The 23,583-nt window shown below is 47.3% G+C and overlaps 1 protein-coding gene across 1 annotated transcript in view; it reads right to left on the minus strand.

The window, feature by feature from the left end:
* The window catches only part of ANKH (ANKH inorganic pyrophosphate transport regulator), a 103,551-nt gene extending 80,287 nt beyond the window's left edge, over positions 1–23,264 (minus strand). Inside the window, exon 1 of the mRNA XM_075417115.1 lies at positions 22,767–23,264. Coding sequence (XP_075273230.1) covers positions 22,767–22,862 — 96 coding nt within the window. The 5' untranslated portion in view covers positions 22,863–23,264. The remainder of the gene's footprint in view (positions 1–22,766) is intronic.
* Between the last annotated feature and the right edge of the window lie 319 nt (positions 23,265–23,583).

The following is a 23,583-nucleotide window of genomic DNA, read 5'->3' on the forward strand; positions in this document are numbered from 1 at the left end:
AACAGGCACATGTGAGAAATCCTTTCTCCACTCCGCACCGGTCAGCTCTCGCATTCACCACGAGGAAAGCACAGAAGAAAGAGCAATGGTGCACCACCACGTTCCTCTGCCACAGGCAGCCCCAGCGATGCGAACGCCGATCTTTCTTTTCGGCGCAGTGGGGAAAGGGGGAAGGGAGGTATTTGAACCTCACGTCCTGCTTTGCAAGTTTTCTCTTTAGTCTCAGTGAGCCCCCCAACAGTAACACGGTGTGCTGGATGACGGCTGCAGAGCTACCTCATCGTACCAGGTCTGGCATGCCAGATCTGCAGTGACCAGCATCGGATGTGCAGCTCCCAGCTCTGTGGGAGGCTCCGTGTCCCCTGCCCACCACAGCACAGTCAGGAGCGAGTGCCTGCTACTGAACTGTCGCGTCCACAGCTGGAGGTCTGTTTTCAAGGTGGCACTTTTCTCTATTTCCTTTGTTTGTCCAGTTCAAAAACATCGACTCGCATTTTGGCAAAGGGCAGTTCTCACTGTTCCGGTGAAGAGCAGGAGACTGGCTGTCACAAACCATAAAATGAAACTTTAGCAGAAAAAAGAGGAAGGAAGACTCATCTCCTTGGGCACATTCCAAATATCTTATTTATATTCTGCCTTTTAAAGTCCACTTCTGTTGTCAGATGTGGCTTCATTCTGCTAGCAGCAGCCAGAAATACAAAATGGCCTAGAGTTTAAAGCAGGAAAAAATCAATGCACACATTTCATTTCATCACACATACACGACGACTGGCTAAATTTGGTTCCACCCAACAGCCTGCAGCCCAAGGACACTATATGAATACTAACTTGAAATTATTTTTAGATCAGGTAAGTACTCATTGAACAAGGAGAAAGAAATTGAGCAAAGTAGCAAGAGACTTGCATCACACAACTCCACGTATCAGAGCAGGTGAAATGGTGACAGTCACTAACACTGAAGAAAAATCTGAAAGCAGAGTTCGTAATTGTGACAAATGCTGAACTGTGAAATGTAATTATCATTTTATTTGTTTACAGAACTCCTGTCCCTAACTTTTACTTCCTCAGATGATGACCTAAGAAGTAAACCGACTAATTCAGCAACAATTAGTTTTAACACTAATGAGCGTCCTTCTACAAGGAAGCAACTGCAGGGGACTGTGCTGTCACTAAGTCCTCTTTGTTTGTTACTGCTCCCCAGTTCACAGGTGACCTAAGCTCTGGCTTGCTTAGCTGCACGCTTATGCTGAAGGTGCCAGAGACAGCTCTGGGACCCAGGTGAGAGCAAGAGTGTCAGCAGTGTAAAAATCCCCCAGTGGATCCCAGTGATGGCTGGGGGAGGGAGGGAAAGCAACTTCGGTGCCATTTGAGCAAGAAGTCCTGAGAGCTGGTAAGGGAGAGGTGTTTTTTGTGGAAGCGAGGGAATTTCCTTAGGATGGTGAGGCTCTCCGAGGCATGTATTTTACTCATTTTTCATCTTCGAGGATACTGACCGCAGGGTTACTAATTACGGCAGTGCTGACATCTAAGCTGAGACTACAGCAGCATCACGGAGACCAGTGGTACCCCGGGAAAGCAGGCAGTCAACAGGCGGCGGTTCAGTATAACATCAGGTCAGCTCGATATTTAGAGAATTCATTACGTATGCTTCCAAAGGAGGCATGACTCAGATACAGGAGATCAAGAGCATCTGCATATAAATTGGAGGCAGATGTTTGCTAGCAGGCTAAGCGCAAGCTTTAGAAGCAACGAACTCCATGGAAAAGGTGGGTCTCCAGGTTTCTGGAAGAAACAATCTTTTTCAACTACTGCTGTAACAGCAAATAAGGGATTACAGTTGCAGTGTCATACAAACTAGAAAGAACATAAGAACAAATCAGTTAGTACTTTCTGTGGTTCTTTTTAAACAGAAGATGTCTGGGGTTCAGATATTAAGAAACTTCAGTCTAGGAGATCTAGAATGAAACATGGCATTAAAATACAGAATACTGTAACTGAACTATAACAAGTCTGCCTGTTCGCTACTTATGAGATACTGAAATTCTACAGCAAAAGGCTGAAACACAGACTCCCTAAATGCAGATCAATCAAGTAAATCACTTGAATTGTATGGGGGGGGGGTGTCTTCTTTTTTGGACTATGACTGTACAATTGTGCAGGGTTATATCATCTCATCATCTGCAACTTCTTTTGCTAATCTTTTTCTCTGAAACACAATACTGCACATGATGCTGCTTGCTCTCCACAGCTGTTGTACAGCCTTCCCGACTTGTTTGCTGTCTGAGGTTTGTTCACTACCTGTTAATTTGGCTAGACTAATGCTGTTTTCTGTTCCTGCTATTAGTTTTATACATATAATTGAGACAATACAATATTGAAACACTGGTTCTTTGTCCATCTTCAAAAAGGAAGAGGAGTGAAATGCATTGGCTATAGCTTCAGAGCAGCCTGTATCACAGCCCTAACTAGCCTTCCTCCTTTGTTTAACTGTGTCGAGAATGGATATAGTCAGCTGTATGTTTCATTGGTCTTCTGTAAGTAATATCGACAATTATCTGTACAGAACAATGTGGAAAGTAGAACTACTCACGTAGAGTAGTTCATAGCATCATAGAATGCTTTGGGTTGGAAGGGACCTTTAAAGGTCTAGTTCCAACACCCCTGCAGTGAGCAGGGACATCTTTGACCACATCAGGTTGCTCAGAGCCCCGTCCAACCTGACCTCAAACATTTCCATGGATCTGGAACCCATCTACCATCTCTCTGGGCAACCCGTTCCAGTTTTTCACCACCCTCATTGTAAAAAACTTGTTCCTTATGTCCAGCCTATATCTACCCTACCTTAATTTAAAGCCATTACTCCTTGCCCTGTCACAACAGGCCTTGCTAAAAAGATTGTCCCCATCTTTCCTATAGACCCCCTTTCAGTAGTGAAAGGCCGCAATAAGGTCTCCCCACAGCCTTCTCTTCTCCAGGCTGAACAGCCCCAACCCTCTCAGCCTGTCCTCATCGAAGGGGTGCTCCAGCCCTCAGATCATTTTTGTGGCCCTCCTCTAGACCCGCTCCAACAGGTCCATGTCCTTCTGTGCTGAACAGAAACTATGTGCTTGTCTGAATCACTGCCTTCAATTCCATTTTTACTGAATTAACGTTATCAGGGATCAGCTCTATCTGAGCTTTATTCCCAGCAAGTATCTCACACTTCCATACAGTGAGACTCACCTTTTCGCTTGCTCAGGTCTAAGCTTGCTCCTCCAGCTCTGCCAGTGGGCAAAGATGACCTCTTCCGATGGAGGCATCGCCAACAACACCCCTTGGGTACCCAGTGAAGGCAGATGCAGTGGTTTCCTCATCTCTTCTGGGAGCTCTATGTCTTACTATAACGTAATGACGATTTCTTCACAAAAATACCCCTCAGTTACAAATGAAGCCCAGGCTGTTCCAGAAGCAAATCGTAAGAACATACTTTGCCTCATTTTGTTTCATTAAAATCTGTGAGATTTGGCTACTGCTTTCTACTACTGACATCCTGCAGCCTCATTAGGATTATCTGCTAATAGTTCAGAAGTAAAGATGCCTTTTCACACTGTGCTGCTGTCTCTTTTTCTGTCAGTGAGGAGCGTCAGCTACCTTCTCCTTCATTGCTGACTTCTCGGCCTATGGCGAACAAGTCCTGGTGACACAGTTAGTACAAAACAAAGGTATTTTTGAGGCAGTAATACAATAAGAAGTGTTTCAACCACTAGCTTCTCTATCCTTTCCTCTCTTTCTCTTCTGAAACACCACTAATATGCAGTAAGCACTCGGCAGTGATTTCAGCTCTACATTATTGGAAGCAAAAGAAGCTGAATCATGCTCTGTGAAGAAGCACGTGCCCCCCACTTCTACAACAGCACTAACTTCTAACAGGAGCTGCAGAATTGCTAGAGCCACCGCCTTTGATGTCACAGGAGAAACTGTAAGGGCATAAGCAGTGTCATTCCCTGTAGGTGAAAAAGTGGTGGACCTTCATCTTAAATCCACACTGGTCTGACGGGTTAACAGACTGCTGGTCGAAGCCTTGCATTTGTTCCTCTCTCCTGATCTTTTCTTTCACTGTCCAAGTGAAGACAGATTTGCTTATTGGCATATCCCAGGCTCTTGAGTTTTATTCTGCTTTTTACATAATAAGTTCTTTGTCCAGAAAGCAAAGAAATGTGATGACTCTAGCTTTTGTTCCAAGATCTGGGCTGAGTTTTGGGCCATTAAGACTCTTTCCAACTGTAAGATCTTGTTCCCTCAGGCTTTTTATGTAATGGGCGATAAAGGAGTTAGAGAGCAAATTTATTGCCTCTTTTTCTTAAAGGCTTTCCTTTTCATCCTTGACAGTGGTAACAGGACCTTTAATGCTGATGCTATTGGGTTTCTCCTGAGTGTCTTATTCTTCGGTGTCATTAACAAGATAAGTAATCCTTTCCTAAATCTCTTCCTCCTGTTCACTTTCAAGGGTCATGTTTTTGCATGGTTTCAATGCTAATGAGCAGAAAGTTCCCATCAAGCATATGGAAACTCTAGGAACCATCTTGGATTAGGAGTGCACTTACTGGTCATGGATCTTCCGGTACCTTTTCTGCTGGTATCTGATTATTATGGGCAGCCAAAAACTTCCAGTGACGCAAAAAAACCAGAGCTGCTTTCATGTCATGTGATATTCCTCTTCTTTCTTCTTCCCAGACTTCTGTCTCTATTTTCAGTTTGGAAACCCACCATTGTGCCCAATATTCACACTCCCAGTGAGGATTATTTCTGATGACTTCACAGTTTCATAACGACATTGAGCAACGGCTGACATCTCTCTGCACAGGCTGCAGCAATTTCTATTTCCAGACTGACTTTATTCTGCTTAGTTAACAATGACACAGCAAATTCCTAATTCACTACCAACAATGAATAAACAAGATCAGTCTTTTAAAAAGATTGGGGAAGAAAAAAGACCAGTTTTTCACTTTCTAAGGACACTGCTACCTACCTCTGGCTATGGAGAGCATAATGACTCTTCAAGGAGGAAATGTATTCAGGGAAACACCAAATCCACATCCATTTCCCTAAGCGTTAGTCTAGCAATGAAGAGCGATCACGAGAGATGAAGAGGGAATAGCTACGCTGCAGAAAAATTTCAACCTTACCAAGTCTAGGGTCCAAGTATACAGTAAACAGATCTGACACTTTATTTGTGGAAGAAGAACTCTGCCCTGATTAAAAAAAAAATATGAAAGGTCATCAGCCTTCATGTCTCATGAGGACACAAGCTGAACGCAGCTGGATGCAGGTACTTCTGCCCGTGGGAAGGAGTCCGCACAACCGAGCGCACTACGGGAAATGCCGCTTGCTCCGGAGGCACCCAGGGACAGGGATGGCTGGAGACGATGCTGCTTTGCAAAAATCTTTTAAGGGCCAACAGTAATTAATCCCAATGCATTCCGGGGACAGGAATCATCTCCTTGCTACGCACGCCCAGCCCCCTTGCACACGGGCCAGGGTCTGTGGCCAGTCCCACCATACAAATGTCCCTTCGCAGCAATGAAAGCACGGGATTGCAAAAAAGTCTTTGAGAAGAAGGGTGGCGGGAGGATTCACCTCTCTACACATACGGCGGCGGGCAGAGTGAGACAAACCTTTTGCCTGCCCCTCTCGCCGGCCGTTCCCCCTCGGCGCGGTGGAACCAGGAGTAGGGCCTGACGATGGCCGCAGGTCAAAGCGGGTACGACACACCTGACAGTCTGGCTGTCTGCTTCCATCTGCTGTTGGCAGAGTAATTAGTCTGTGCGCAATCAGCACTCGGACACTCGCGTGTGCGTGGTGTAACTAAAGTGAATACAGAAGCCCCCGAGTCCAACAAAACTCCCTTTTCCCTCAGCCTTGACTCTGCCAGATGAAAACGCTCAGTTTCTGAGATGCAGAACTAAGGCTCTCCTCTTTCAGCATCTGCTCTCCTTACAGGATGCATTGTTGCAGTCACATCATGAAAACGTTTTAAAATCACATTGTTAATTAACTAGAGCAACACCAGTATGGCTTCTTAGTCCCTGCATTTACGCAGGGGTCAACAAATTTAATGCCCACACTTCTAAAATGCCACACTTCTGAAGATACTGTGTGTTATAAAACTTGTGATAGATCTTTTCTTTTAATACCTCATTACTGCAATAACGGTTGCTTTGCTTTCAGAAGGACCAAAGCAGCCTAATTCCAATGGATGGAAATATACAGACTGAGACTTTCAAAGTGGCCGATGGGAGCTCTCAGTGCAGTCTGGACGCTGCCCTCTCTGGCGTTCTTTTGGCACTCTTGTTTTTCACTAAGAATACGCTACAGCAGCGATGTTTAAAAGGATTTTCAAATCACAACGCCAGCCTGCTATTTAGATTGCTGGGAGCAGACATAAGCAATGAGAAAATGGGAAGGTATTTCATGTTTTGAGATTGTCCTAAACCAGGGTCAATGGCAACGACAAAGCAAACACTGACGCTCGGCTTTGATTTATCATTAGCACGCAAAACAGAAAAAATTAACAGATAAGCTGTCCTGTGAACAGCGATAAAAGGGCATTGCCAAACCCTTCGAAATTTTGTTTAGCATGTTATCACTGAAAGCACTTCTTCATGAACCTGAATATGCATTGTCTTCTCTCATATTTTTCCTTATTTGACTGAGAAACCTCCTTCCTCAAGACGATCCCTCTTCTGTCCTGTCCCCTGCCCCCCGCCCCCCCCCCCCCCCCAGCTCATTCTGCCGGAGCAGAAAACGAACAGAGCTTCGTTTGTTCGCTGGCGCCAGCAGCAGCAGCAGCAGCGTCAGCCCCGCAGAAGCGGCCGTGCTGCCTCTGCAGCCCCGGCCAAGGGGACACCTCACATTTTGGGGAGTTGTCTATCCCAATGAGCTGCCCTGAGAGAACAGGGTTTGCACAGGTCTCAAGTAAGCAACGATTAAAAAAAAAACCAAAAAAAAGGAAGAGGGACTCAAAACCAAGTATTTTAGAACAGCGGTGTATTCGGAGAGATTTAAAAACTTGCTAGGAGAAGAGAAAAGCATTCGAAATTAAGGTTTAAACAGCAACAGCAGGTTCTCTTGGGTAATCACTGGACAGCATAAGCTGAACTCAGAGCATCTGCTTCATTGCAGCTCCACTCAGGGCCTCCCATTCCTTTTTGTGTATATACGGATTGTATGCTGGAGATATATATATATATGTATATATAACAACTGTTGTCTGTACCAAGTTCTGCTCTCTGTCTTTCTTCCCATCATACAGGGAATGGAAACAACTTCCACAGGCGTAGGCTTTGGTCCTTCGCTGTGCTCCAGGCACGCATGCAACAGAATGACTTTCATTAACCCAAACTTAAACCCAGGTAATTCAGCTTTCCTGCCCCTGCTCTTTCCAGAGCCTTGTTCTTCTGGTAGCCTGGAGAAGTCTGCTTCCAGCTTAAAAGTGCTCACTGTTTGTTTACAGTCAAATGTTGCTACCCAGTTAGCTCTTATTTGCAGGTAGGCTAACATCTTCCCTTACCTACGTACAGGCAGCAAACTTCTTCATGCTCTACCCATCTTTTCTGGGATAAAGACATCAAGGTCTGTCAGATTGTCCTTTTCAGATAGGATGAAAAATGGAGAACCTAATAGCTGGGGTTTCTTTTGCCTGATCTTTTGAACAAGCTTGAATGGACCTGCCTTAAGTATGTGTGTCCAGAACTGTGCAAAGCACCCCAGGTGAAATGTCACTTGAGGCATGTATTAACTCTACAGGGAGACAGGTCATTAGATAAATCCTCCAAGACCTCCAATCTTCTCATCTTTATGTCATCCTCACATATTCCATGTTCTTCTTTTTTTCCCCAGAGAAGAGGAGCCCTTTGTGCTAACACTTCAGGCTGCTTGCAGTGCCTAGGTAGGGAAACACCCATTTGCATTCGTTAGAAGTTGACTCTGCTTTGACCAACTTAGACATCTGGAGTCTGAACTCCTGAGAGTGCCAGGCAAGCCAAATGCTATATGCTACTGAAGCTGTTACTTCACTAACTTGTTTATTCAGAATACTTTCTCCTAGTTGCATGCTTTGATTCTTTCCATTATAGCAGTTGGCTTGTTGCTTCCTTACTCTCCTCCCCTCTTTTGCTTTATTTTGTTCTTCATTATCAACCTCTGTAGAAATGCTATCAGCAATTTCTGTAAGGTGAAGTGATTTTGAAAAAGTGTCTTAAAATCAATGTTGGCTCAGCACAAGTTTAATTTAGAACATGTGACTGGCCTGACTCACACAGTGCTGTTCATGCCATCCACCCCTGATTTGGACCAAGCCTAGTAGTCTAGTTATGACCTGAAAATGTCTGAAGACAAATTATAGACAGCATTTTAAAAATATATATATAATGCTAAGGATGGTTACAAACATCTCCATAGTCCCCCAAGTGATGCATGGGTTCCCAATGGATACATTTCTGTCTGAAGCCTCCACTGAACACCTCCTTCACAACACCTGGACCTCTCCGCACGATGCATTCGTGCTCATGTAAAATGACTGAGCTTGACATGCTTCTCCCAGGCTTCCTCAAAGGACCGCCTTTGAAAGAATACACCAAAGAGCAGAAGTACTCTCTGATCCAAAAGAGGCTTTGCTGAGATTAGATTCTCTCAGCACTCCAACATCTTTATCTCTGACCTCGCAGGTAAGAAAACATCACTGGTCAGCTACAGCAATGAGACCTATGTGGCAGGATGAACAGGCACGCGAGGAATGCAGGCAATGTTATTCTCGTCTGTGATCCAGAAATTGGCTTTAAGACTTAGCAAGAGAGAATAATCACCCTGACCTTCGTCTGCAACATCTTAAAAAAAAAAGACACCACTGACGACAGCAGGCATTTACCACGTGCCACCAGACACCAGCTTGCAGGGAGAAAAATTTCACTGCTTCTCCTACACAGCTTCATGCTGAGCAGGAAGAATTTCTTCCCTCTGAGGGTGACGGAGCCCTGGAACAGGCTGCCCAGGGAGGTTGTGGAGTCTCCTTCTCTGGAGATATTCAAGACCCGCCTGGACGCGGTCCTGTGCAGCCTGCTGTAGGTGACCCTGCTTCGGCAGGGGGGTTGGACTAGTTGACCCACAGAGGTCCCTTCCAACCCCTACCATTCTGTGATTCTGTGATTCTGTGAATTGAAAACCAGGCACTGGGGTGAGGAGGAGAGGGTCCCACAGGCGCCAGCAGCGCGGTCACAGCCCCGTCTCGCCAGCACCGCGACACGCCTGCGCCTGGAGGAAAAGCACTGAACCGGGCTGACGCGGAGCTGGCCCCGACGCGGAGGGATGCGAAAGGAGGGGTGCAGGCAGCCGGGCAGCACGCTCCCTGGCACCGCAACTGCGTGGCTGGAGGAAGAAGAAGAGATGAGCGCGGACCCTTCGCTAGATAAAGTCTTGCAGCTTTACAAAGCTCACATTCTTCACTTGAAGCCTGGCTGCCTCATGTGAGATAAATACCTGTGCATGAACTTAACTCAAGCCTAAATTTAAAGCCCACAAACATCAGAAAGATTTGGAGTTCAGCATTTCTGTTGCTGAACAGGGCCTGTCATTTTCAAGGGAGGAATCTGCTGGGGACAGGCGGTGGGAACCTTGCTGTCATGATTCTGGTGGGCTGCTTGCCCGCAAACAGCAACGGGACACACTCTGGAGGCAGCCCCTGGACAGGCACAGAAAAGGAAAAGCAGAGAGGACAGAAGGGAAGCAGATATTTGAGCATTACAGACTCCCCTGGAGCAAAACAGGGCAGCAAACGGGTGGCAGGGTGACAAGGAGGAGCCAAAAAAAGACAGTAAAATATGAGATTGATGATGCTCGATCCTTCTGGGTTCAGCTTGGCAGGCTGCAGACGCCAGACTGCTAGTTACAGCGCTGCATCAGTGCGCTACCACACAGGGCTTCAGTGGAAGGGAAGAAAAAAGGATTGAATTGCTCATGGCTCCCTATTTTTATATCCTCTTTCTCTCTTTCTCAATGGGATGTTTTCTTTCTTTCACAAAGGAATCACAAGACAAAGGGATAGACACAGAAGATTTGAGGTTAAAGAATCTTATCTGGACAAAACAGAAAGAAGAGAAGTGTAGAGGTATTTGATGCTAAATGTTACGAGGTTATAGAGGCACGATTCTTTACAGAGAGCACACGAGAGATGCTCATGCTTGTAGCTGCCTTTGAAACCAACTCCCAGAAATTGCAATAATAACCTCTTGCAAAACAGCTACTGATCCTTTCCTGTAACCGTTCCAAGCTGCCTGTGCATCCCTCACCCCGTACACTGTGTCAACAGCAAAGTGAAACGGTGCTTAGGTGCCCAATGCTGTAAGCATGTTAAGAGTAAAAAAAAAATTCAGATATGCTTTGTGGTTCTGGCTGTGGACACAACCACCTCCCTGTCCCGTCGATTTGCTTATTTCTTTCCACAGCACTCCAGACACAGAGCTCACAAGAGATAAGGCAAACTCATCTAGAAATCACTGTATTCATATCCAATGGTTTCAGGTGCCGCTACTATTCTTATCTGCTCTTGGAAAAAGGTCAAGGATATTAGTGAGTCATGTTTTTTCCTCCATTTATTTCTACAGTTCAGCTCAGGTTATCCTTTATCGCCAGCTGGACGTGTATTGCTTTAACATTCTTCTCAGTGCTGGTCATAGAGAACCTGATTGCCTTCTCGTTAAGCTAAATTTACACTGGCATGCCTCCTTTGTCTACTTTAGACTTCCAGCAGAACAAGGGAGGAAAAAATATTTAGTTCATTATTCAGCAAGATTATCAGTGATGAAATTATGGCCCTGCAGACGCTTCATCTGTAAGCATCTCAGCCTTTCTTGTGTGGTGGCACGCTTTCATGACCTGAGACAGGCATTTGCTGGACATTGGGACTTCTGGGATGTGCTGGTACTTCTGAAGCCAAAATTGTCAGGCTTTTTTCTTTCAGGAAGCTTCCCCCTTAATCTAAACCTCTCTCTCTTACCACTCATTTCCCCTTTCAAACCACTGGATGCACACAGAATACAACAGGCTCCACATCGGCAGATTACTGCAAGCACGACCAAACCCTTGGAGCTCGAGTCACAAATCTGCAACTTAACGTGAGGTTTCCTTGACAAAGTCCTGAGGCAATGATTGTGCCTTTGCTAGCTATTTTCTCCTTAGTGATGCAACCACCCACAATGCGGTAGGAGCTTGCAGCTGACAAAAAAGGCGTGACGTGATTTGGAAAAGCTAGCCCACAACTATACCAACCTTTTCCAGACAGCGATTCAAAGCTCACCAACAGGTCAAGCCTACAACAAGAAAATGTCAAGCAGGCTACCTGCTGTGATTTCTCATAAATTTATTAGAGAGAGAAACGCTGGCCTCTGCACAGTATTAGCAGAAAAAAGCACACTACTTATATATTAGATCCAGAAGGCACTGCTGACGAAAGCTCTTCTCAAGACTATTACAATGCTGGAGCATGTCCTAACCAGTAGACCGTTGACTGCATCTCAGAAAGCTCATATAAGAACAAGACGGTGAATGCTGAAAGGTCGTCATGCTTTCATGCTTTGAAATAAAACATTCTGAAGCAAAATGACTACCCACAAGTATATAAAGAACAGCGGTGCAGTGATCAGGAGTGCTCTCAAGGTCACATCTTGAAAAGATGAAATCCCTGGAAACATTCAAGACCAGGTTGGACAGGGCTCTGAGCAACCTGATCTAGTTAGTGGTGTCCCTGCTCGCTGCGGGGGGGTTGGACTAGATGACCTCTAGGGGTCCCTTCCGACCCAAAACTTTCTATGATCCTATGTACAAAACCATTGCTTCAAAAATAAAACAGCATTTGCACATGCAACCACCATAACAGCATGTAGCATGAGGTAGCTCAAACTGTAAGCAACACATCAGGTGCCTGTGGAATTACCTAAGTAGTCCCACGTGCAGCTCTTGTCCTTCTTTCCTTTACCATTTTCCCTTGCATATAAGCCAGTCGGCAATCACGACGGTACTGTAGCACCGCTCGGTGTGTAACTCTCCTATAAAGGCAGTCTCCTGCTCACAACACACTACGTACATGTGCATGTGCATGTCCGTATTAGAGAAGTAGTACTTGAAAAATGTATTTACCTGTGGCAAACAGAAAGCTTTTTGTGGATGACTACCTTTGGTGTCTTGAGGTTGTGAAAAAAGTTTTGTGGTTTGGACTTCCTTCCTCTTTTAAAGCAAATGCTTATGATTGCGACATCGTTACGGCCCAACATAAACACAGGGGAAGCTGACAGCGCTGTCACACTACATTTGGAGCCCCACATTACCAGTTGTTTTGTACTACTGAAGTGCAGAGAAAAATGACCAGAGATGTCCCTGTGACTGTACAAAACCAAGGATAACTGGGGTTATTTTGACAAGCTTCACAAAACTATGAGCAGGATAGGGCAAAAATTAAAATTTAATGAAGAGGATGATCCAAATACTCGGCTCGGAAGACACATTCTCCACCACCACGGGCCGTGCAAATGGGGAAAATCAGCTGCCCTCCCAAGTACCTCACCTGGTATGCTGACTTCTGCCAGGCAGGGCTGGTGGTCGGTTTGAACTTGTCTCCTCAGCTGGCCTCTTGGACTCAGTGGGCTGCAAATAATCCTAGCATTCAAAGTCGTCTCCAAAATGCCACGGCGGGGGAGGCAGTGGGATGGACTGATGGAGTGAGTTACCAAAGCTCATAAGAGGACCAGGGATGAGCTCCCTGGTAGCAATCAGGGCGAGGAGCTGCACTGCGGGCTCAAGCCCGGTGACAAAGCCATGCAGATGCCTGCATAACTACGCCGCTCCAGCACCCACGGGACAGCCAAGCAAAGCAAAGCACCCGCAGAACCGAACTGAAAAGACAATCAGGGTGCAGGGCTGGGCACACACTTCATGGCACCACCGGACCTGAAATGTCCCCTGTGTCTCGTCTCACAGCAGCTATGCCTTCAAGCCCTTTAAAACACTCAGCAAGCCTCCGGTTCAAATGCAAAGTGAAGACCTCCCTTGCTTCCACGCTGAGGACATCTCAACACTCCTCCCATACTGGAGGGCTCCCCGCATTTTGATAAAACTCATTTCGTTTGGATTTTTTCCCCTCCACTCTGCCGGGGAGACCCCAGCGCTGCGCACCGCTCACCCAGGCAGCAAAGGGCACGCCGCTTCCACTGCACGCTTCTGAAACGGACAAGAGAGCCAACACTTCCGTCAGCTGGGTGACCCCGGTCTCTCTCCCTAGCAAGCGCTCGCTGGACGCTGAACCTGGGAGACGTCGTGTGAAAAACAGCGTGCTGCAAGAACACCGTGTCAGGATCACTAATCATTAACCACAGAAATTCAGCACCTCTGAGTTGCAGTTTTTGAGTATTTTACCTTAGTGCGTGCAGTTCAATAGGAAGAGGCCCTGCTAACAGCCCAGAACTACACTACACTTCTAGCTTGCACTGAGTGTCTTTGGGCAGTACGCGGTTGCCAAGCTGCTTGTCTCCCTCACCACAAGACGTGGTCTTCAGGTTTGACCGGCCACGTACTGCACTTTGCACTGATCACAACACTCCTTGCTTTCGGTGACTCACTGAATTTGAGCCCACATAAAACACCGCCACCACCACCTCATGCCATCTAAAGCACAGCATCCTTCACGCCACGTTTTAGGAGGAAGTAACGTGTGAGAGAGAACGAATCCTGCTTTTTACTTGGAAAATCATCTGGAAATCTTTCCAGTCTACGTTGTGTTTAACAGTCCCAACCTCCCTCACTGCTCCTGGCCACGTTCTGCTCCATGGCAGTGACCTAGCTAACCTGGCTTCATGATCACGCTGCAGTTCATGCAACTGCAGACTGTTATCAAATTCCCTTTTTTGCCCAAGCTATAAATGCTTCATTTCTATAATCTTTCCTATTATGTAACTGACATTTTTCCCCCTCTCACCAGAACCGAAAATGTGAAGTGCCTTTCTGGCCTGCAGCGCTGCTAACTATTCGTCTTCTTGTCAAACGGGCTAAACGCTTTTCAACTGGTGGGATGCTGACAGACGAACTGGCAACGACGGACTTGTGCGAGAGTCCGCCTCTCATCGGCAGGACGCCAGACTTGAGACCAAAGGCTGCCAGGTTCTTGGAGCACGTCAGTATGCCGCAGCGAGGAAGGTCTTCGCCGTGAGGAGGGAGCTGCTGGAGGTGGATCCCAGCTACCCCACCTCAGCTGGCCACGACCACGGGAACAGCAGCTGCTGCTCGCTGACAGAGAAGCTTCGCAAATCAGATGCCGGTCACTGATACGCCGCAGAACGAAGGAGGGGCAACACGGCCTGAGTAGGAAGCGAACAGCAAAAGGAGTCTAATAAAATCTAAGTATAAATCCTGCATTTTGAGGGAAGTAAATGTGAAATACTGTCATTAAAAAAAACCGGCGCAAGAACAGCGGGTGCAGTGTGGTTGCACCCCTTGTCGCTACACACGCTGACCATCCGGCTCCACGAAGGGAAAAAATCCATCCCAGCTGGCATGCACCAACACTTCCTGTGGCCGGCGCAGGTGAAAGCCGTGCAGCCACAAAGGTCTGAGGCCGGCACACTGAAGCCCAGGTATGGCCTCCACCTGACTTCACTTACTAATTTAAGTATGAAACAGGGGTAAGAAGCCAAGACGACAGACCGCCTCCTTGCCAAAAGCCTTTCAAATGTATTTGTCAGCAAATGTACTAGCAAGTGCTTTGGTGCAGAGAGCTTCCAGCCCCACAGAACCCGGTACCTTAGGGAAGATTCACAAGCAGTCAGAGACAAGTAGCTACAAAGAACGTAAACACAAATATGCTCTCCATCTTGTATGGATGTGAATTTTCTCTGCATCTTCATTGGAAAATTTTCTGGGCTCTGAAAATGGGAAGACGTTGGAAACAATTGCCTTAGCAATCCAATAGCAACGCAAAAAAGCTACGTGAAGCAAATCACTTGAAAATCATCTTGCAGTTTATTCGCTTTCCACGCTAAAAGCTGAACTCTTGCTGAACCATAACATCAGTAAAGCAAAGTGGATGGTGGGCAACAGTGACCACCCCTTCTCCAACAATAACACTCCTGCCAGATCAGAAACGGTGTATTTTTTGCATCATCTTGGGGAAAATAATTAAATTGGCACTTGAGATTTCAAGCCATTGTAGTACTTATCTTTTAACACACTGCTCTTAACTGTCCAGTATTTTTCCTTTGTCCTTTTCTAGAATGCTCTTGAAAAGGGTATGGAAATCAATTGTGGTTGTGCAAATAACAATGCTGTACTTCAGCCCTCTTTGGAACCAAACGTGTGTTTACATCTGGAATTATTCTTAGTTAATGTTTCATGCAGGCACTTTTATTCTGCACTACATCAGAAAGGAACTAATCAAGAAGAACTGCATATGCAGACAAAGCATAAAGCAAGGTAATAAAGTTCCGTGGAAAATACGAAACAGAAGCGATACCATAGAGGAGACAGAAGATGAAGAACTGCAGAGCTTTGCTATTTCAGACACTGAAGTTCATGTGTCATTTAGGTCTCTTGTTCTTACGGCAGTTCTTTCTAATTCTCCGGCTAATGGTTATCTGAAAAGGCAGCAGCAGTGTCTAAAGCCATAGCTACAGCAATATCATGCCAGTAGAAAATCAAGCAAGCAGAAGGAAGTGTAATCTGATGATCTAGTTGCATATTAACACTCCTGTTTCCCTCTCCCCAAAATCCATAGGTTTCCAAGTACAAATAGGATGAGGTACCAATAGCTAGTTAGATCAGCCTGTTAAAATCTAAGGTTTTATAAAAATGTCTTAAATCTAAAGTTAAAATCTAAATTTTCCAGAATTTGTTTTTTGAGAAACACATGTTCTAATATGCTATTTAAACTGGAATTGAGCTCAGCAGTAATATATATGTGACTTTAAAACATCACAGATTTCTGAAAGTAGCTACAAAGCAAAATCTGTTTGGAATTGCTCAGTTTTATGCACGGAGGCTTCTGCATGAGCTGGCAGATATATTTAAATTTTCTATTTATACAGCAGCTTACACTCATGTTTTACAAACATGAAGGAATAAACTTTGTAACTGCCTTGTGAAACACATCACTATTTCAGAACTGACAAAACTCACACAAAGAGAGAGATAAATGTCTTGTCTAGGATCAAGAAAGGAAGTCAATTAATAGCTAATATCTGCACTTTCAGAGCTGGAGTCTTGCGTATATGCCTTCTTTGCATATAAAAAGTCACTTATCTTCAAACAGTCATAAGATCAGTCATGTCAATATGAACCTTTGTATGCAACCAAGTTCTCCGTGCAGCAGCAAAATGAGCAAAGATTAAAAAGAAATCAGTGCAGATCAAATCAAATGCAAAGAAAAATCAGCTTTATTGGTTTTGCGACAATGCAGCCAAAAGAAACGAATAAGAAAACCCCTGAAGCAAATCAAATGGTCAGTTCAATGCAAACCCAAAAGTTTTACTTTGGGGATTTCTCTTGATGACGCAGAATCTGGTGGTTCAAGCCCCTGTCAGAATTTGAGTTTTGAACTCCTGTTTTAAAATTAGGCTCAGGGTATTTTCATCTCTCCTTCATGGTGCCGCCTTGGTCTACTGGATTTTCACTGGTGTAGGGAGGAGAACGCAGCTCCCTTATCACTGAAATCAGCACCAGAAGCACTCGGCTACCACACGATCCTTTTTTGGTGAATATCCAGTGATCTGATGACTGGAGTCTCTCCAGAGAGGGCCCTCCTCCCTAGAGACCGGGACTCGCGACTGCTCAGCAAAGCGGTAAATGCACCTGGTCTCCCACCGCATCGGTCGCTCTTCTGGCAGGGAGAATCGTTTCCACCCCACAGACCTAAAAGCTCTATTTTCCAGCAACCTGGTGGGCAAATATCTCTCAACTCACAGTTTTGAGATGAACAAAACCACTTCAGAAATAAGTAAGTGGCTGGCTGGTGCTGGGTGGGGTTGTTTCTCCCTCCCTTCTTCCACCCCTCCCTGGAAACAGGTTCTCGCTGCAGCTGTATAGCTAGCCAGCTACTTCAGACGTGCTTCATGGCTATCACCAAGTACAACACCTGCCAGTTCTTAACAGTGAAGCGTAAGAAAGTCTGGAGAAGCCCTCAGAGCCAAGCTGGCACAGTCATAGCGGGTGGGAGGCAACGGGAGCGGGAAGCGGGGAACTGGGAGTTTTTGTGAAGGAAGGAAAGGGTACGGTGAAAAAAGAGAAGGTACTGACAAACGAGGTATAGCACAGATTATATATTTTACACCACAGCAACATGGAGCGCTGCAGGGGATGGACTCCTCATTTGCAGGTTCACTCTCATAATTTCTAGCACCATCTGAAATCTTCAGTGGTGATAGCCCCGCTGCTCTTCATAACCTGTTTATTTGGTTACCTTACGTGCAATAAAATGCAAAGACATATTGGTTTAGCTGCCGGGAGTATGTGTCCTTGTTACCTTTAAGAACATTAACGCATTGCCGAGGTCTGGCTTTCATCTGCAAATGTTTTATGAGATCTTTGACTTCTTCCCGGGTCTCAGCGTGCATTGCTCGCTGTGAAACTCCAGCAAGTGGGCTGCGCGACCGGGGAATGCAATGCCTGGTATCTCATGCCCGCTGCGAGTAGTGTAGACATATAAGCCTAATTAATCACGCGTGTAGTCTCAAGAATTGTCCGTGTGGTCTCCAGGCCACTTAGCGCTGGCTTGAGAACCCCCAGTGCCTGGCAGAGGACTATTCTGGAGCTAAGGCTGCAGGCAGGGCTCAGGCTGGCATGCAAGCGGAAGCAAAGCTGCGTTGCTTAGAAGGCGACTGTCTCCGGAGTCGGCACTGAGGTACAAATCCTGAAAATTACTACTTCATGTGTGTGTGGTTCGGTTTTAAATCCTTCATATAAGGTCTCACGTGGATTTTCTCACTCCGAACAGGGAAGTTAGATGTATTTCACTGATCTTGCCTAGCCCCTTCCTTGACTATTTGGCTCGTGAATCCTGCAGGAGAAATGAATTCCTTCAAAATATTACCACCGAAACTTGAAAAATAAACATTCTGTTGATAGTATACTCTGCAGGGGTTTGCTTCTTCAACACAATTTCATCTAAATTTAATTTAAAACGCTGTATAGTTCACATTAAAACAAATAGGGCGCTTCCATCAAGGTACCATACCAACAATGTGGTTGTGGTAACAACATACAGTCACGCTCCACACTAATTATAAGACCTTGTTAGCTTTTCTGTTTATACGGTACTAAAGTCCTGCATGATTTAAACGAGTCCCTGACCTCTCGCAACCAGCAATAACAGGAGCACTTTGCACTCATACAGCACCTTTCATCCGGGAGCGCTTCTGACACACGGCTTTTCATTGCATCCCCGTGTCACGCAGGTAGGCGTCTGGGCACACTTCAAAGGCAGCGGAACTGTGCCACGGAGAGCTTACGCAACTTGGCCCAGATCCCCGGGGAACAGCTGGGAATGTGAACTCTCCCATTGCTTGTTCTGAACGTCCAGACAATAACGCTTACCCCAGAAGTGAGCTTCATAAAGCATTAATCAAAATGTTTAACCCCCTACTAAGTTTGCAAATGGCATGGGCAGACGATAAGCTCACTAATTCTTTTTGATACGTTACTCATTACTTGTTCTCCTTTTCTGGCAACACTTTTTCTTAAGGGAAAAAAAAAACCAAACCAAGAAACATTCAAATACAAGAAGAAAAAAACAAGTTTGTTTTTAAAGCCATTATTGCAAAATAATTTAGAATCCAAAGCGTTTAGTGCTTCATTTCCAGCTCGCCTGCTTGATCCCAAGCACTACGCTGCGCGGGACGTATGGCGATTTCCCTGCAGGGCCGGAGCACCCCGGTGACCTCCGGAGAAAGCAGCAGCAGGACTCTGCTTGCTCAGTTTTAGTTTCCAAGGTCCTGAAAGCCGCTGAACAACATTATGTCTGCATACCTAACAGTTACATTGGCAAATAAAACCGCCCAGCCAACAGCTAGTGACAGCAATTGAAACTAATGATTCAGGGGCTGGCTACACGATAGCTAGAAAGGCAAAAAAAAAACACAACCCTCCTACTGTTCCCGTTGATAATTAAGAGACTAATGCAGACAGACCTCGAGTTCAAAATATTGCTCTTTGCCTGGCCTTTGCCACCCCGTGAGCAGCAGAGACAGTCACCAGCCACATCTGCAAATTGTATTTAACGCTGCCTAGGGCTGATCTGGCAATTCTGAGAGAGTCAGTGAACTAACGCGCATCTCAGATTTCCCCCCCTCCATAACAACGCTAATGCAAATGTACACATACTTTGCCAGCCAGGACACCACAATATATGTGAGCAGCTCTGAAATTCTGTTAAAAGGAAAACTGATGTGGGTGCTGACAGATTTTTGAGCACAGGGAGGAACGGTGGTATTATTTGCTGGGTGAGTTGCTTGAGGTTGTGCTGCGCTCCATCACAGGGGAGCAGTTTATTTATTTATTTCCAAGCAAGTACATGCAACATTTTTCACAAAAGCCAGGATTTTTAATGCCAACTCTGCTCTCCAACAGCCAAGCTCTACACAAAACACCAATTATTGTGAATCTCAGTATAAGGTGTTGAGAGTCAGACGCTCTCACCAGCAGAATGAAAGGCAGAATCTCTCTCCTGATGGTAAGTGTTAAGCTCTTGGAATGAAAATGCTCTGCTGTGCATATTTCTGTGTGTGTGCAGATACCTACAGAAAAACAAATAAATAAATACATGTGCAGGTGTGTGTGTGTGTGTGCACATGTGCACACACGCTTAGCCACACAGATAGATATTCGTGTGGAGAAGGAATATGCAGCCAAAATATTTGGAACTATTTTCCTGAAGGCCTTACTCTAAGAAGAAAGCTATGTAGTATTTTATTTCGTAAAAGTTATGTAGTATTTTATTTCTTAAAAGCTATGCAGTACTGTAAATAAATTGCAAGGGAAATGGGTTGCAGAAGGAAATAATGAAAATGGGTTAGAAGCGGTTTATTTTTCAAATCTTCTGGCAGTTCACCTGGTCATGCATCAGGACTACCTTTTTTAGCAGGGGGGAAAAAAAACCCTAGATACTTGTCTAAGAAGATTTTACGAGGCGAACAGATGAGGTTAGCTGACCAGACTGGAACAACTCTGTAATATAGCCTTGTCCTAAAGCGTTATTGGCTTAGGGTCCAAGGGTCAGCAGGAGGCTCTGCATTGGCTATAGCGGTTCTGGAAGTGACTGCAGGACATGAGCTGGTTAGCTCTTAGGAGCATTGCTGCAGCATGTCTTACTTCCTACAAACTAAACAGACTTGTCACAGAAAACATTTCATATGGGGCAGGGGTGACAGTCATAAACAATGTTCTGCAAATGTAATTTTCCCTTAAAGTACCAAGAAATCTAGAGACAGCCACATTACAAGGATCTGGCAACTTCCTAGTGATGTTTGCTACTGAATAAAACTATTCAACATCCAGAAAAGTCTCTCAAGGGAATAAAAAAAAAAGGAGAGATGCTCTTTGTTTCTCACTTTTCATCTCAGGTACCTAAAAGTATTAGGTTTTGTTAAAAAGTCTCTGCTTTGAAAGCTCTGCTTCCAAATACTCTTCCTGCTTCAGAGAGCAATATCTGAATACGACACATCAAAAGGGTTTATGACTTACAGCATTTCTTAAGCACCTCTTCTTCCCTGGTCAGGCAAGGTCCATTCTCTCCTTAACTTTTTCAGTCATCTCTTACTTCTGACCTATAGCTCTCCTGTCTCTTTTACAGCGTTGTCTAGAGCAGGTAACATTCCTTCATGCAAATTATACTTCCCTTATCATTCTTAGAAATCTTTTTTATCTGCAGCATACATTCACAGAAGGAGGTACAGCAGCCTTTTCAGAGCTATCTGTTGGCACACCCATTCTTCTATGTTGCTTGCATTCAGCCCTGTCACTAAAATTATCACAATTTTGGAGAGCAGAAAGGTGACTGGCTCAGCAAGACTTTCAGCCACACAACAGTAACGCCCTACAAATGTAACAAATAACTTCACGTATTATATACAGGAAAATAAAAATCCCCGTCCTTTTGTCTGTAAGAGGATCCCTTCAGACCTGGAGTAACTTTGTCCCTGCCTCGGATTCCTGCTTTCCATGTCGGCAAATCTCCCGCTAGGCTGGTACAGAAAGCATCCTTCCAGCTCCCACTCCTGAGCCAGGGTTTTCTGTGGGAGTCTCCCTGCTCGCTGGATTTCTCCCTCTTCAGTTAAGCACCTCCCCAGGCTGCCATCTGAGACAGGGGGTAACACCAGCTCCCCAGGAGGGCAAATCCTATGACCTGGCTATCAAATAAAACACATTTTGTGAGGTATTTTGTCCCTAACACTGTCAAAGTTGGTTAGGTACCTTCTTACATGTATCCTCCACATGTTAACATCCCTCCCGTGTCACTGGTACCCGGCCAGACTGCAGGCCCCTCTCACTTCTAAAATCACAGTCGCTTGCTTGTTGATTTTTGAAATCCCGGTCCAGAGCATACTGAAACCAAGAGGATGTTTTTTTATGGGCTGACATGGATTTTGAATCAAACTGACCTTGTCTGAAGCAAACTGTATACACGCACCTGTCACACTCCGTTCGCCGAGTGAACTGCTTTCAGTTTAACTTCTGCTGTGTGTTATTAACGGGGCACGGTCATTAGCATTTAAATCACCTTTTCCCTTGTCATTTCTATCTCTTGTTTTCCCTTTGTCGTGTCCCCCCCCCAGTATGATTTATAGAAGACTAACTTAGTAGGAAAGTATGCAGTTGTTAGACAAGGATGGAATTGCGTTTTTTAGTATCGAAGCTTATTTAAAGGACTAGAAAGCCAGATACGATTAACACAGCCATGAAAAACGCACGCTTATCGTCAGCTGTTGTTTCCCACTGTAGTATTTTTCCTTTCACTTTCTTCTTCACAAACGGGTGAAAGTGCCCACTAATTTTCTGGTCTCTTTGCTCAAGGGGCACGGGAGCAAGCGCCTGTTTTTTCTGCTTAGAAAACAGGAGCTTCTCAGCGAAACCGGGCGGCTGGGGACACGGGCAGAAGCCACCCGAGACGCAGCACCGGCGTGCGGCAACACCGGGGCCTCCCGTGGCGGGGGAGAGCGGGGGGCAGCGGGGCAGCCCGAGGTCCCCCGCACCCCCCGGCTCCTCCCGCCTCACGCCAAGGCCGGCGGGGGAAGGGGCGCAGCCGGCCGCCCGCCTGCCCGCAGCCCCCCCCCAGCCGCTCCCTCGCCGAGGGGATGCGGAGCGGCTCCCCGCGGGGCTGCCGCCTGCCTCCCGCGGGAACTGGGGGGGGGGGGGGGGGGCCGCGGCAGCCGGGGGTCCCCTCCGGTCCCCGGGCTGAGCCGGGCGCCGCACCTGAGCGGGGAGCGGAGCGGCACCCAGCCCCGGCGAACGCCTGATGCAATTGCGGATTATGTAACCCTAAAACACACCGGGGGGGCGAGGGGGGAGAACCCCCGAACCGACCCCCAACCGCGCCGTCCCTCCCCGCGCAGGCAGCGGGGCGCGGCGCGGACCCCGCTCCCGCACCGTCCCCGTCCCCGCCCGCCGCGATGCGCCCGGGGAGGGCGGCGGGGCCCGGACCGGTAGAGCCCGGGGGGGAGGAGGGCGAGGGTCGCCCCCGGGGGAGGGAGCCGCCGCCTTACCTGCTCGCCGAAGTCGATGGCGATGTTGGTGATGCCGAGAGGGACGAGGAACCGGATCAGGGGCCAGTAGTTAGTGAGCGCTGGGAATTTCACCATAGTCCCAGCTGCGCGGTGACCGCCAGCGCATCTGCCTCTGGCTGGGCGAGGATGAAAGGGCAGAGGAGGAGGGTGCGTGCGTGTCCCTGTGCGTGTGTGCGGGGGGTGGGGGGGGGGGGGTGAGGGGCGGCAGAGCCCCCTGAAAATAAAGCAGCCGGGGGAGCGGGCGTGGGGCCGGTCCTGCCCTTCCCTCCCCTCCCCGCCCGGCGCGGCTCGGCTCGCTCTGCGGCCGCCTCAGCAGCGGACCGGGGAGATCAAGTCCATCCCCGCCGCCCTCCTCCCACACAGCACTGATCCGCCGCCGCCGCCGGAAAAAAAAGGAGGAGGGACACCGCCGGCAGCCACCCGTGCGGGCAGCGCTGCCATCCTCGGGGCGCGGGGGCCGGGGGCAGGGCCGGGCCGCGCCGCGCCGGGCCGGGGCCTCCCCCCCGTCCCCCCCCTCCCCGCCTGACGCTCGCCGGCGGCCGCGGCGCCGCGCCGGGAAACGCCGCCCTCTTCCCCCGCCGCGGGGCCGGCGCAGGCCGCGGTGCGGGGCCGGTGCGGTGCGGCGCGGCGGGGCCGGGCCGCTGGGCGCCGCTGCCGGAGCACGTGGGTTTGACAGACGCTCGGCGGGCGGCGGGAGGGGGAGAGAGCGGCACCGAGCGGCTCCTCGGCGCGGCGGAGCGGGGCGGCGGGGCCGAGGCGTTAACCAAGATGTCCGACCCACGGCTTTCCTCCCGGT

This window comes from Opisthocomus hoazin, chromosome 3 (assembly GCF_030867145.1).
Source record: "Opisthocomus hoazin isolate bOpiHoa1 chromosome 3, bOpiHoa1.hap1, whole genome shotgun sequence".
In the NCBI taxonomy this organism is placed as follows: Eukaryota; Metazoa; Chordata; class Aves; order Opisthocomiformes; family Opisthocomidae; genus Opisthocomus; species Opisthocomus hoazin.